A 15,409-nucleotide genomic window follows, 5' to 3' on the forward strand; every position below is an offset into this window, starting at 1 on the left:
TGTTGCTGGAAAAGCGCAGGAATCCTGAAGAAGGGCTTATGCCCAAAACGTCCATTCTCCTTCTCCTTTGCTGCCTGACCTGCTGTGCTTTTCCAGCAACACATTTTTAAGATCAAGTCCTCTCCCTCAAACAGATCTCCCAGACAGGAGATATCTTTACCCTCCCATGTTCTAAAGCCAGAGTTCATTGACCCCGGCTTGAATCCTGGAGCTCCCCCTAATGGGGTAAAGGGCACAGTCTTGAGCGAATTGCCCTCACCCTGCCACATTATCCTCCATGCTTTTACTGTATTTATAATAATTGGACTTTCACAGTGCTCAATTACTGATCTCATCTTGTCCACGAAAAGCAAGTTTATGAGGGGACACTTCACCTGCTGGGCCTCCACATCTAACCGTATCTACTTCGGGTCATTGTACACCCAATCACCTACATATGACAACAGAACGCCTATTTGATATTCCTTCAGATCTGGGAGATCCACCCCACCCATATCCTGCCGAAGCTGCAACTTGGTAAATTTAATTAAGGGGTGCCTATGGCACCAAATAAACAATCCAAGCCATTCCGCAAACCTCCGCAGCACCTCTGAGTAATAATAACGGGAGCATCCTCATAGGATATAGCAAGCAAGGGAGAATATTCATCTTAATCAAGGCTATATGGCCAAGCCGTGATATAGGTAGTCCCTCCCATCGCTGCAAGTCCTGCTTTACCCTCTCAAACAGCTGTACATAATTAGGTCCATACAGCTGCTGGAAGCAAGGAGTAAGGAATAGTCCGAGATAGAGAAAACCTGTGATCATCGAAAGGGAATTCCATTCCACCCTGCAATTTAGGCACCTCCACCGGCATCACTTCCAATTTTGTGAAATGTATCCTCTATCCCGGAAAGCTACCAAATAATTTAATTTTTTGTATTAACCAGGGTATGGACTTTTCCAGGTTAGCTAGAAACAGAAGGATAACCTGCAGTTACTGCCTTTGCTGTTTGAATTCACATATCGCTGGACACCAGAGCGCATGTGGGAAAATTAACACAGTCAAATACACAACTGATTTTGGAGGAACTGGTGGGCGAAGTTCACAGCACAGAATCAGATAAGTTAATCGTTATTTTAAGTGTGGCCTACAGAGAATCTACAGTAGTGAGTAGAGTGGGTTCTTTCTTGATTTTTTTTGGAGAGATGTCTCGTGATTAAAAACTTAAAATATAAGCCATAACTATTAATTTAACCCGGGGCAGTGGTTGTAGAGGAATAAGACGGTCTTATTTTCTAGGTCTGTAGATTGTGAAAGAGCAAAAATGGCATTTAATAGAGTGATATGTACTTCTTGTCAGATGTGGGAGTTTAAAGAGAGTTTAAGGGTTACTGCGGATTATATCTGCCATAAATGCTGTTGGCTGTGAAACTTATCAGATCGAATGGATCGATTGGAGAGACAGTTAGAAGCAATGAGGAATGTGCAACAGCAACAGTATGTGATGGATGGCAGTTATAGGAAGTGTGTGGGGGCGGGGGGAAGTCTCAGATACAGTTAAATAGATGGGTTAACTCCAGGAAAAGAAAGAGGTAAGCGCCTAGTGCAGGAGTCTTTTGTGGATATACCCATTTCAAATAGGTATGCTGTTTTGGAAAATGTAGGGGGTGATGGGTTCTCAGAGGAACATAGCACGAACAATCAAGTTTCTGAAATGGAGATTGGATCTAATGCAATGAGGGATACATCGGGTTGCAAGAGATCAATTGTGTTAGGGGATTCTCTATTCCAAGGGACAGACAGACGTTTCTGTGGTCAGTAGCGAAAAATCAGAATGGTGTGTTGCTTCCCTGGTGCCAGGATCTAGGACATCTCAGAGGGTGCAGAATGTTCTCACGGCGGAGAGGGGCCAGCTAGACGTCATTGTCCACATTGGAACAAATGACATAGGAAGAAAAAAAAAGGTTGAGATTCTGAAGGGAGATTACAGAGAGTTAGGCAGAAATTTAAAAAGGAGGTCCTTGAGAGTAGTAATATCTGGATTAATCCTGGTGCTACGAGCTAGTGAGGGCAGGAATAGGATGAGAGAGCAGATGAATGCTTGGCCGAGGAGCTGGTGCATGGGAGAAGGATTCACATTTTTGGATCATTGGAATCTCTTTTGGGTAGAATTGACCTGTACAAGAATGACAGATTGTACCTAAATTGGTAGGTGACTAATATACTTGCAGGGAAAGGGAAATTTGCTAGAGCTGCTAGGGAGGATTTAAACTAGTAAGGTGCGGGGGTGGGACCCAGGGAGATATTGAGGAAAGAGATCAATCTGAGACTGGTACAGTTGAGAACAGAAGTGACTCAAAACAGTCAGTTCAGGCAGGGACAAGATAGGACTAATAAATTAAACTGCATTTATTTCAATGCAAGGGGCCTAACAGGGAAGGCAGATGAACTCAGCGTATGGTTAGGGACTTGGGACTGGGATATCATAGCAATGACAGAAACATGGCTCAGGGATGGGCAGGACTGGCAGCTTAATGTTCCAGGATACAAATAAAGGAAGGATAGAAAGCGAGGCAAGAGAGGAGGGGGAGTGGCATTTTTGCAAAGGGATAGCATTACAGCTGTGCTGAGGGAGGATATTCCCAGAAATACTTCCAGGAAGTTATTTGGGTGAAACTGAGATAAGAAAGGGATGATCACCTTATTGGGATTATATTATAGACCCCCTAATAGTAAGCGGGAAATTGAGATACAAACTTGTAAGGAGATCTCAGCTATCTGTAAGAATAATAGGGTGGTTATGGTAGGGAATTTTAACTTTCCAAACATAAACTGGGACTGCCATAGTGTTAAGGGTTTAGATGGAGAGGAATTTGTTAAGTGTGTACAAAACAATTTTCTGATTCAGCATGTGGATGTACCTACTAGAGAAGGTGCAAAACTTGACCTACTCTTGGGAAATAAGGCAGGGCAGGTGACTGAGGTGTCGGGGGGGGCGGGGGGGGGGGGGGGGGGGAGCACTTTGGGGCCAGCAACCAAAATTCTATTAGATTTAAAATAATGATGAAAAAGGATAGACCAGATCTAAAAGCTGAAGTTCTAAATTGGAGAAAGGCTAATTTTGACAGGATTAGGCAAGAACTTTCGAAAGCTGATTGGGGGCAGATGTTCACAGGTAAAGTGACGGCTGGAAAATGGGAAGCCTTCAGAAATGAGGTAATGAGAGTCCAGAGAAAGTATATTCCTGTCAGGGTGAAAGGAAACGCTGGTAGGTATCGGGAATGCTGGATGACAAAGGAAATTGAGGGTTTGGTTAAGAAAAAAAAGGAAGCATATGTAAGGTATAGAGGGAGAGATCGTGTGAATCCTTAGAAGAGTATAAAGGAAGTAGGAGTATACTTAAGAGGGAAATCAGGAGGGCAAAAAGGGGACATGAGATAGCTTTGGCAAATAGAATTAAGGAGAATCCAAAGAGATTTTACAAATACATTAAGGACAAAAGGGTAACTAGGGAGAGAATAGGGCCCCTCAAAGATCGGCAAGGCGGCCTTTGTGTGGAACCGCAGAAAATGGGGGAGATACTAAATGAGTATCTTGCATCAGTATTTACTGTGGAAAAGGATATGGAAGATATAGACTGTAGGGAAATAGATGGTGACATCTTGAAAATGTCCAGATGACAGAGGAGGAAGTGCTGGATGTCTTGAAATGGGTAAAGGTGGATAAATCCCCAGGACCTAATCAGGTATACCAAAGAACTCTGTGGGAAGCTAGAGAAGTGATTGCTGGGCCGCTTGCTGAGATATTTGTATCATCGATCGCCACAGATGAGGTGCCGGAAGACTGGAGGTTGGCTAACATGGTGTCACTGTTTAAGAAGGGTGGTAAGGACAAGCCAGGGAACTATAGACCAGTGAGCCTGACATCAGTGGTGGGCAAGTTGGTGGAGGGAATCCTGAGGGACAGGATGCACATGTATTTGGAAAGGCAAGGACTGATTCGGGATAGTCAGCATGGCTTTGTGTGTGTGGGAAATCATGTCTCACAAACTTGATTGAGTTTTTTGAGGAAGTAACAAAGAGGATTGATGAGGGCAGAGTGGTAGATGTGATCTATTTGGACTTCAGTCAGGCGTTCGACAAGGTTCCCCATGGGAGACTGATTACCAAGGTTAGATCTCGTGGAATACAGGGAGAACTAGCCATTTGGATACAGAACTGGCTCAAAAGGTAGAAGACAGAGGGTGGTGGTGGAGGGTTGTTTTTCAGACTGGAGGCCTGCGACAAGTGGAGTGCCACAAGGATCGGTGCTGGGTCCTCTACTTTTTGTCATTTACATAAATGATTTGGATGTGAGCAAAAGAGATACAGTTAGTAAGTTTGCAGATGATTTCAAAATTGGAGGTGTATTGGACAGCGAAGAGGGTTACCTCAGAATATAACAGGGTCTTGATCAGATAGGCCAATGGGCTGAGAAGTGGCAGATGGAGTTTAATTCAGATAAATGGGAGGTGCTGCATTTTGGGAAAGCAAATCTTAGCAGGACTTATACACGTAATGGTAAGGTCCTAGGGAATGTTGCTGAACAAAGAGACCTTGGAGTGCAGGTTCATAGCTCCTTGTAAGTAGAGTTCAGTTAGATAGGATGGTGAAGACGGTGTTTGGTATGCTTTCCTTTATTGGTCAGAATATTGAGTACAGGTGTTGAGAGGTCATGATGCGGCTGTACAGGACATTGGTTAGGCCACTGTTGGAATATTGCATGCAATTCTGGTCTCCTTCCTATCAGAAAGATGTTGTGAAACTTGAAAGGGTTCAGAAAAAGATTTACAAAGATGTTGCCAGGGTTGGAGGATTTGAGCTATAGGGAGAGGCTGAACAGTGCTGTTTTCCCTGAAGCTTTGAGGTGGAGGGGTGACCTTATAGAGGTTTACAAAATTATGAGGGGCATGGATAGGGTAAATAGGCAAAGTCTTTTCCCTGGGTTCAGGGAGTCCAGAACTAGAGGGCATAGGTTTAGGGTGAGAGGGGAAAGATGTAAAAAGAGACATGCGGGGCAATTTTCTCACGCAGAGGGTGGTACGTGTATGGAATGAGCTGCCAGAGGAAGTGGTGGAGGCTGCTACAATTACAGCATTTAAAAGGCATTTGGATGAATATATGAATAGGAAGGGTTTGGAGGGATATGGGCTGGGTGCTGGCAGGTGGGACTAGATTGGGTTGGGATATGTGGTCGGCATGGACCGAAGGGTCTGTTTCCATGCTGTACATCTCTATGACTCTATCTGCATAGAGAGAGAGATTTTGTGTTCCCCAGCTCCCACCTGCAGTGCCCTTATTTCAGGTCTTTTTGAATAGCCTCCGCCAGTGGCTCAATCACCAAGGTGAACAATAGCGACAAAAAGGGACATCCCGGTCGGCTGTCCCTCTCCAATTACTTGACTTAACCCCATTTGTAATAACCGCTGCCTTCGGGTTTTTATATAACTCTGCCACCCACCTAGCGAAAGCACCTCCAAGACCAAAACAATCTAAAACAGCAAAGAGACACGACCATTCCTCCTAATCAAAAGCCTTCTCAGCACCTAGGGAGACCACCAAACCTGGAATCGCCCTCTGTTGATATACACCATATTCAATACCTGCCTGATATTATTAGAGGAGCTGCGGCCCTTGATAAAACCAGTCTGGTCCTCTTTTACAATAGCGGGCAGCACATTATCAAAGGTGTTGGCTTTGAGACTGGAGAAAGTTTTAAAATCCACATTCAGCAATGAGATGGGCCAATACAATGCGCAATCTTCGGGATCTTTCCTTTTTATAAGGATGAGGGAGGTATTAGCCGCCCTAAGAGGGTGGAAGACAGTCCTGGCTATATGAATGATTATACATCCCCAGTAGCAGTTGAACCAACATGTGTACAAACTCCTTGTAAAATTAACTTGGGAATACATCTGGACCAGGTGCCTTACCACTCTGGAGCTGCCTTACCGCCTCCTGTACTTCCCGTACTGCTTGAGGTACATTGAAAAAGGAGGCTTGATCTGATTTATACTACGGATATCCAAATTTTCAAAAAAGATTCCATTACTGCATTTCTATTCTCATTCTCTCCAACTGGTATAACTCTATATAGAACTCCCGAAATCTGGCATTGATCTTCCTCAGTTCACGAGTAACATTGCCATCCCTCTCCCTGACAACACAATGAACTGCGGGGCACTCTTCTTTCTAGCTAAGTAAGCCAAGTATCTATCTGGTTTATCCCCACATTCAAAGTCTTTTTGCTTTGCCACTCTTTGCCAATTGTGTGAGCACTGAGTTAACAGCAGCCCGGAGAGCCGTGACTTGCTGCAATTTAACCATGGTCTGGTGTAACATGTAGATTCGCCTGCCTTCAACCGGGCCTCAAGCATCCGCTGCTGCTTCCCCCTCCATCTCCTTCTCGTTGCAGAGTATGAAATAGTCACACCCCTTAAGAATGCTTTGGTGGTCTCCCAGAGCACTGACTGATTACTGGCTGTACACCGATTGACATCCCAAAAAAACCCTGAACTCCCTTCTGATAGACTGTACAAAGTTGTTGTGCTTCAACAGAAATGGATCCATGTGCTATTGCCGCAGGCCTACTCTACTACCTTTGGTCTTAACATCCAAATATACTGGCGCATGGTCCGAAATAGTTATATTCCTGAGTCTACAGGCTAACATCCAGTCCAAGCAAACCGACGGAACAAAAATCGATTCTAATGTGGCATTTGTGTGGGTTCGAGTAGAAGGTCACGTCCCTCCCATTCGGGTGGAGACACCTCCACACATCCACTAGCCCCAGCTACTTACACAAGTCCACCAAGTGCCTAGACTTTTTCTGTTTAAAAAATCTCTAAAGTTCCTCTTATTCTCAAGTCAATAGGAAGGGTTTGGAGCGATATGGGTCGGGTGCTGGCAGGTGGGACTAGATTGGGTTGGGATATCTGGTTGGATCGGCACGGTGGCACAGTGGTTAGCACTGCTGCCTCACAGCGCCTGAGACCCGGGTTCAATTCCCGCCTCAGGCGACTGACTGTGTGGAGTTTGCACGTTCTCCCCGTGTCTGCGTGGGTTTCCTCCGGGTGCTCCGGTTTCCTCCCACAGTCCAAAAGATGTGCAGGGTCAGGTGAATTGGCCATGCTAAATTGCCCGTAGTGTTAGGTAAGGGGTAAATGTAGGTGTATGGGTGGGTTTCGCTTCGGCGGGTCGGTGTGGACTTGTTGGGCCGAAGGGCCTGTTTCCACACTGTAATGTAATGTAATGTAATGTGGGCGGCACGGTGGCACAGTGGTTAGCACTGCTGCCTCGCAGCGCCAGAGACCCGGGTTCAATTCCCGCCTCAGGCGACTGACTGTGTGGAGTTTGCACATTCTCCCCGTGTCTGCGTGGGTTTCCTCCGGGTGCTCCGGTTTCCTCCCACAGTCCAAAGATGTGCAGGTCAGGTGAATTGGCCATGTTAAATTGTCCGTAGTGTTAGGTAAGGGGTAAATGTAGGGGTATGGGTGGGTTGCGCTTCGGCGGGTCGGTGTGGACTTGTTGGGCCGAAGGGCCTGTTTCCACACTGTAAAGTAATCTAATCTAATCTGTAAAGTAATCTAATCTAATCTAATCGAAGGGTCTGTTTCCGTGCTATACATCTCTACGACTCTATGACTTCTCTGCCACCCTTCTAAATGCTTCCTCTAGGTTTGGTGTTACTGGAGTCATACCATTAGTATGTAAATGCTTTGGAACATTGTGCAAATGACGTAAATGATTTTTACCAGTTTCAGCCTGAAGTTTCCTTAGGTTGTAACCACCTGGACCAACAAATCTAGCTCTTTTAGACACTGGCACCACCACAGTTTCTGAAAAATATACATAAATGCATTTCCTGAATTGAATCCAATAAATAACATGCAAAAATCAGATGAAAACAAGTAGATGTTTCTTGGATTGAAAATAAAATCAACAAAACAATTTTGGAAGGAAACAAGTTATCTATTTTTAGATAATGACTGCCTTCACCAAGTCTAATAGCAAAGAAAGGATATAGAGTTTTAGCTGCATTCTGACCATCTTTCTCCATTTGAGCCTTTGTTAAAAGGTATAAAACCTACAAGTATTGATGTTCAGAGACACTTGGGTGCACTTCTAAAAGGAATTCAGAAAGTTAACATTTCACAGCGCTCTATTATTAAATTCACTGCCTTCACCAAATCTAAATCTAAACTGGGAGGGATCAATTCGTAGTCTTTCAGGGAATTAAGGAGATTAAAGTGTAGGTGGGAAATTGGAGTTGAAGCTCAAGATTAGTCATGATTGTACTGAATGATGGCGCTCATGAATCCTGTTCCTATTTCTTGTATTCAGCTATCTGCCTGTGATGCAGGTGATTGAAGGTGTAGTCTACACTGAAGCTGCCCATTATTGCGGAGAGCAGTACTGCTCTTTGCACAAAGCAGATGCATATGCCATACAGAACCATGGTAATGTTCGCATTGACATGCTTCATCAGGTTTAAACCTCTCTGGAGAAATTAGAGATAATTAAAAATATCAAAAGAATTAGAAATAAACTTATTAGTGTATAACACAACATTGGAATTGTATATGCTTCAATATATTCAGAAACTGAAGTAATTGATGTGTAACTAACATCTGACTGTGCCTTTTTGCGCTTTTTAAAATTACAGATGGAAATGGGAAAGAACGGATTTAAAACCAATGTTTTAAATGATTGCTGCATTTTGGAAAACCAAGTAACCTGGCACTCATGCAAACAAGCGTTTGAATATGAAGTAACTGAAGTGGTTGCAGATGAATTAGAGCAGAGGGGTCCTGTGTACAGAGACAGAGAGGGGGTGTTTATTACGGGATTAGAGTTATGGTATTATATGCTAATAGTTTAGAAAGTTTGCAGATGACACCAAAATTGGAGGTGTAGTGGACAGTGAAGAAGGTTACCTCAAATTACAACGGGATCTTGATCAGATGGGCCAATGGGCTGAGAAGTGGCAGATGGAGTTTAATTTAGATAAACGTGAGGTGCTGCATTTTGGGAAAGCAAATCTTAGCAGGACTTATACACTTAATGGTAAGATCCTTGGGAGTGTTGCTGAATAAAGAAACCTTGGAGTGCAGGTTCATAGCTCCTTGAAAGTGGAGTCGCAGGTAGATAGGTTAGTGAAGGTGGTGTTTGGTATGCTTTCCTTTATTGGTCAGAGTATTGAGTACAGAAGTTAGGAGGTCATGTTGCGGCTGTACAGGACGTTGGAATATTGCGTGCAATTCTAGTCTCCTTCCTATTGGAAACATGTTGTGAAACTTGAAAGGGTTCAGAAAAGATTTAGAAGGATGTTGCCAGGATTGGAGGATTTGAGCTATCAGAAGAGATTGAATAGGCTAGGGCTGTTTTCCCTGGAGCGTCAGGGGCTGAAAGATGATCTTCCAGAGGTTTATAAAATCATGAGGGGCATGGATAGGATAAATAGACAAAGTCTTTTCCTTGGGGTCAGGGAGTCCAGAACTAGAGGGCATAGGTTTAGGGTGAGAGGGGAAAGATATAAAAGAGACCTACGGGGCAACTTTTTCACGCAGACGGTGGTACGTGTATGGAATGAGCTGCCAGAGAAAGTGGTGGAAGCTAGTACAATTACAGCATTTAAAAGGCATTTGGATGGGTATATTAATAGGAAGGATTTGGAGGGATATGAGCCAGGTGCTGGCAGGTGGCACTAGATTGGGTTGGGATATCTGGTCGGCATGGACAAATTGGATCAAAGGGTCTGTTTCCATGCTGTATATCTCTATGACTCTATTAGCACTTGTGATAAATAGTAATCTTATTATGTACAGAAACCTGGCTTATGCTTTCTATCAATCTGGATCTGAAAATCAGGTGAATTCTCAGTGAGACATGATAAAAGTGAAAAAAAAACATGCATTTTAGATATCAGTGACTACGTGTTTTAGACTTCTGTTCAAAAGTTTAAGAATAATAAAGCATTCTTCGTGGAAGCATACTTTGACCACCAAAAAGGATTATTAAAAAATATTATAGTTAAATATAATTTTGTAGGTGAAGTAGTAATCTTTTAAAATTATACTGAAAAGAATTCTAGCACAGTTTCCAAACATACTTACAGATAATAAAGCAGCAAAAGGTAATTCTGTACTGAAAGAGAGAGTTATAAACATACCTAGAACAGGTCCATTTTCTTTCCTTTTTTCTCTGGGTTTAGGAATTGCCTTACTCATTATGGTCAAAATCTCCTTCTTGGCAGCTAGTTTAAAAAAATACAACAGTATTATACCAATTCAAATGACAACTAAAACCAGAATTGTAATGAGAGATGGATTCAGATTTACCTGAAGCTTGCTGGATAGCTTCCATTATAATTTTCAATGGCAGCCCTGCTATTTTAATGTCTGCCTAAGAAAAAATAAATTATGTACATCAGTGCAATGTAACCGATTTTAATCAGTATATTTAATTTTACATTTTCTTTGCTTTACTCAAGGAAGAAACAACATTACTGCAAAAATAACATGATTAACTTGAAATATATATTTGAGAACAATTCATTCCTACTATACAATTACTGCTGAAACAATGATAACCTACAATAAATTACATATTTCTCACAGGGTGTGACAGAAGAAGTGATAATGTGCAAGACTAGGATTAAATTTATAAATTCACTCAATTTAAATCCTAAAACCGGTTTCCTGGAAACATGAAACTCAGCAACTCAATCCAGCACATGCAAATTCTATGTGCAATTTTTTGAGCATAATATTTTGCACATAACATAATTGAGGGCAAAAACAAATGAAATGCAAGTAATAAAATTAAATACACAAAAGTACAGACATCAGAAAGTTATGAAATTACTTTCTTTATACAAGTAAAGACAGCAATATAATGTACTACTGAGCTATTTCTATAAGGGTTAAAATAAATATTGGTATCATAAATGTCCTTCAATTCATTCTATCTGAACTTTCAGTAATATTGATAAAATGTCACCATAGGCTTGTTACAAAATTCCCTTATTGTATAAGGGAAACGTAGCAAAAGATGGAAATAGATGGGCAGCACGGTGGTTAACACTGCCGCCTCACAGCACGAGGGTCCCAGGTTCAATTCCAGCCTCTGGCGACTGTGAAAACTCCACACAGACATTCTCCCAGTGTCTGCGTGGGTTTCCTCCGGGTGCTCCGGTTTCCTCCCACAGTCCAAAGATGTGCAGATTAGGTGAATTGGCCATGCTGAATTGCCCATAGTGTTAAGTGCATTAGTTAGAGGGAGATGGGTCTGGGTGGGTTACTCCTTGGAGGGTCGGTGTGGACTGATTGGGCTGGAGGGCCTGTTTCCACACTGTAGGGAATCTAATCATGAAATATATTAATAAGACAGTAAAAGACTTCATGAGGATGCAGATAGATAAATGACAGCTTTGGTTCAGCAACAGAGTTGTCATCTTGGAACCAGAAGCCTGTACATGAGTTCTAGGATGATATTTCAATTCAGATCTGAGGAAGTATTTTGCTGCCGGACAAGATAGTATACTGATATCTCAAAGGCATATAAAATATTGCATGTCATTCTTTGAAAAGCAACAAGGATGTTTTCTTCAGTCACATAATTAATATTTATCCCTGAATCATAATCACTCCATACCCCTGGTGTTAAAGCTCATTGTTGTTGTGGTTCTGTTCGCCGAGCTAGGAATTTGTGTTGCAGACGTTTTGTCTCCTGTCTCGGTGACATCCTCAGTACTTGGGAGCCTCCTGTGAAGCGCTTCTGTGATGTTTCCTCTGGCATTTGTAGTGGTTTGTCTCTTATAAATGCCAGAGGAAACATCACAGAAGCGCTTCACAGGAGGCTCCCAAGCACTGAGGATGTCACCTAGACAGGGGACGAAACGTCTGCAACACAAATTCCCAGCTCGGTGAACAGAACCACAATGAGCACCCGAGCTACAAATCTTCTCACAAACTTTGAAGACCTATGGACAAGAGACGCTAAGACAAGCCAGGAAATGGGAATCCTGTGCCAACCGCCTAAGCGCCACATACGAACAACTCCGGTTCCTGCACGAATGCAGAAAGAATCGAATCCTTCCACCATGTGTCAGATACAGACCACCAGTCAGCAACCCACAAGCCAGAGAGACAGCCAGACACAACAGGTTCAGGATGACCCAGGTAATGATTACAAACGCACACACCAGACTACACAAATACAGACAAGAAATTGCGCGCCAAAAGTCGTTAATTTCAAAAACCACAAATCAATCAAGAATGGACCCGGGCCATAGAACAGGCTGTCACCATAGGACAGACCAGGACCACACACTGGAAAAAAACGGCACTAAAAGAAAAAAATGGCCAAACTAACACACAACAGAGAGGACACCACAACTCATACCTGGGTTAGAAACCTCTCCCACAGACAGCTCACAGACACAGAAGGAACAATACTGGCCAAGGGACTCAACTATAACCACAGGGATGCCAAGACAGCAGACTTCCAAGCAGCACTAGAATGCACACTCAAACAATGGACTGACAGAAGAGACACAACAAATAGTGAGACAAAGTATCGTACCCCTGATAACAAGGAAAAGACAAACACAATCTCAATACCAAGGAGAGGGAAGCACTAAAAACACTAAGAAATAAGAACATAATCATACTACCAGCAAAGGCAGAATGACGGTCATCCTGGACAAAGCAGAGTACATCGAGAAAGCACAACAACTACTTGAAGATACCAACACCTACCAAAAGAGAGAGTTTGACCCCACCCCACAGCTCACCAATAGGATAAACAACACACTGAGGAACCTGCAAAAAAAAAACGGACAGAAAACCAGGTTTGACCTACAGAGAATGAAACCTGAAAGCAACACCACCCCCAGATTCTATGGACTACCTAAAGTGAACAAACCAGACATCCCACTCAGACCCATCGTATCGCTACCAGGGACATCATCACACAAACTTGCTAAAGACCTATAACAGAAACTGAAACACCTGATCAGCGGATCCAGACACTCTATACAGACAACACTGGAATTCTTGGACATCAGAAATATACATTAGACAAGGAAGAAACTATGGTCTCATTCGATGTAACGGCACTGTTCACCTCTATCGACAAAACCCTAGCCAGAGAAACAATAGCCAACCTGCTGGACGTACAGAACAGACAAGACGGGGAACCTATCAACAAAGCCTGCATACTCAAACTACTGGACCTGTGCCTCACAACACACTTTACATTCAACAACCAAATATATGAACAAATCAACGGCACACCCATGGGCTCACCCATCTCTGGACTCATAGCAGAAGCTGTAATGCAAAGATTAGAACAAACAGTCTTACCGCAAATTCAACCCAAACTCTGGGTCAGATATATAGATGATACCTTTGTAATAATTAAAAACACAAATAGAAAACACACACCGGATCATCAAGCCACACTCACAGGAATCCGATTCACTAGAGAAGAAGAAAAGGACAACCAACTCCCATTCCTAGACGTGATGGTACAGAGAACACCGAACGGAGAATTCACCACAAAGGTATACAGGAAAGCCACACACACACACACACAGACCAAGTCCTGAACAACAAACCACTATAAATGTCAGAGGAAACATCACAGAAGTGCTTCACAGGAGGCTCCCAAGCACTGAGGATGTCACCTAGACAGGGGACAAAAAGTCTGCAACACAAATTCCCAGCTCGACGAACAGAATCACAACGAGCACCTGAGCTACAAATCTTCTCACAAACTTTGAAGCTCATTGTTGTTTGTGGGACTACATTTTTAGCACATTAGCTGCTGTTTTTCCCCACATTACAACAATGGCTATCCAAAGTTAAAAAAAATCAGACAACACTAGGTTATAGTCCAACAGGTTTAATTGGAAGCACTAGGTTTTGGAGCACCACTCCTTCATCAGGTGGTTGTGGAGTACACAATTGTAAGGCACAGAATTTATAGCAAAGATTTACAGTGTGATGCAACTGAAATTATTGAACTCCAAATCATGACTACATTGGCTATGGTAGCTTCGGGGTAATTTGTGAAAACTGCAAAAATTCTTAATTCTTTCCTGTGCTTAACTTAATGTGCAAAAATTTGATGGAACGTACGCTGAGAGAAAAGATATTTTGTGAGAGCATGCAGTGAAAATATGCTGAAAAGTGTTGAAAAATTGGGGTAGCATTTATTGGAGAGTCTATGAGACGCCAGTATCACATTCTTCAGGGAAGGTCCACTGAATTAAGTGCCACTTTACTAGACAGTGGTGGAGTTTCTCTGGGAGCAAGGATCTGGGGCAGACAATCCACTTAAGAAATGCACTTAACTAATAAGCCATTGAATGCGTGGGAAGACAGTGACTTCTACAGGTACAATGCCCATCTGAGGACTGGTATTATTGCTGGATCCTGAGTATGGTGACGTTTGGAGAGGTATGATGGAGGGAAGAAAAATATGATGTCTCTCAGCAAATCACTCTTTCTGATGCTGGGTCCACTGATTAAGTACTGAATATTTTTGGAGGGGGGATTCCCTGCTCTCAACCTCCTCTAAAATCTAGTAAACAACCTTACAAGAGATTGCCAATTGTACTCCCCAGACAGTAAACCCTCCATTGTAACAGATGCAGAGCGGGAAGGCATTAATACATACAGAATGCATAGTATAGTTAAGTTGCTATAAAGAAAAACGTTTAAAATTTATATTAGAAACACTGAGCCCAAGAACTTGGAATACAAGTAAAAGCAAAATACAATGAATGCTGGATCTGTGAAATAAAAATATAAAATGTTGGAGAAACTTAGTAGGCCTGGCAACATCTGTATAAAGAAAAACAAAGTTAAATGTTTCAAGTCCAATGGCTTGACTTCAAAGATGATTTATTTTAGATGTGGCCAGGCTTGCTCAGCTTCTCCAGCATTACATGTATTTCAATAAAATAGAAAATGTTTTGATCACAGCTAAATCACTGTTCAATTTTGAGTATCTTACAGAAATGACATTGGAGCTATAGAAAGCATACAATGTAGATTAACAAACATTATGTCAACAAAAAGAAACTAAGACCTGAGATCTGAGAAATTTAAATGATTTGCTTTGAAGTAGAGAAACTAAAATAAAAATTAGACATTTTCAAAATTCGGAGCTTTGATAGAGCAGATAGGTTAAAACATTCTTCGACACGGAGCAATCTATTTAATGAATAATGGAACAATTGTTTCATTTACCTGTAAAGCTGTTATTCCTTTGCTTGTACCTGCCATCTTAAAGTCCATATCTCCATTATAATCCTCAATACCCTGCAAGAGTAAACAGAATTACTTGTATCTAAGCACATTCAAAAATCCAAGTCAAT

The 15,409-nt window shown here is 42.3% G+C and overlaps 1 protein-coding gene across 2 annotated transcripts in view; it reads right to left on the reverse strand.

Moving 5' to 3' along the window:
- The window catches only part of pnpt1 (polyribonucleotide nucleotidyltransferase 1), a 75,760-nt gene that overhangs the window by 15,707 nt on the left and 44,644 nt on the right, over positions 1–15,409 (reverse strand). For both annotated transcript variants that reach the window (XM_043696024.2, XM_087991398.1), the window contains 4 exons: positions 15,282–15,353; positions 10,362–10,425; positions 10,193–10,276; positions 7,776–7,859 (listed from right to left, as the gene is read on the reverse strand). In XM_043696024.2, the coding sequence (XP_043551959.2) occupies positions 7,776–7,859; positions 10,193–10,276; positions 10,362–10,425; positions 15,282–15,353 (304 nt within the window). The remainder of the gene's footprint in view (positions 1–7,775; positions 7,860–10,192; positions 10,277–10,361; positions 10,426–15,281; positions 15,354–15,409) is intronic.

The sequence above is a fragment of the Chiloscyllium plagiosum genome, unplaced genomic scaffold (genome assembly GCF_037043375.1).
Source record: "Chiloscyllium plagiosum isolate Xiang-an unplaced genomic scaffold, Cpla_swu_hap1 HiC_scaffold_10, whole genome shotgun sequence".
Classification (NCBI taxonomy): domain Eukaryota; kingdom Metazoa; phylum Chordata; class Chondrichthyes; order Orectolobiformes; family Hemiscylliidae; genus Chiloscyllium; species Chiloscyllium plagiosum.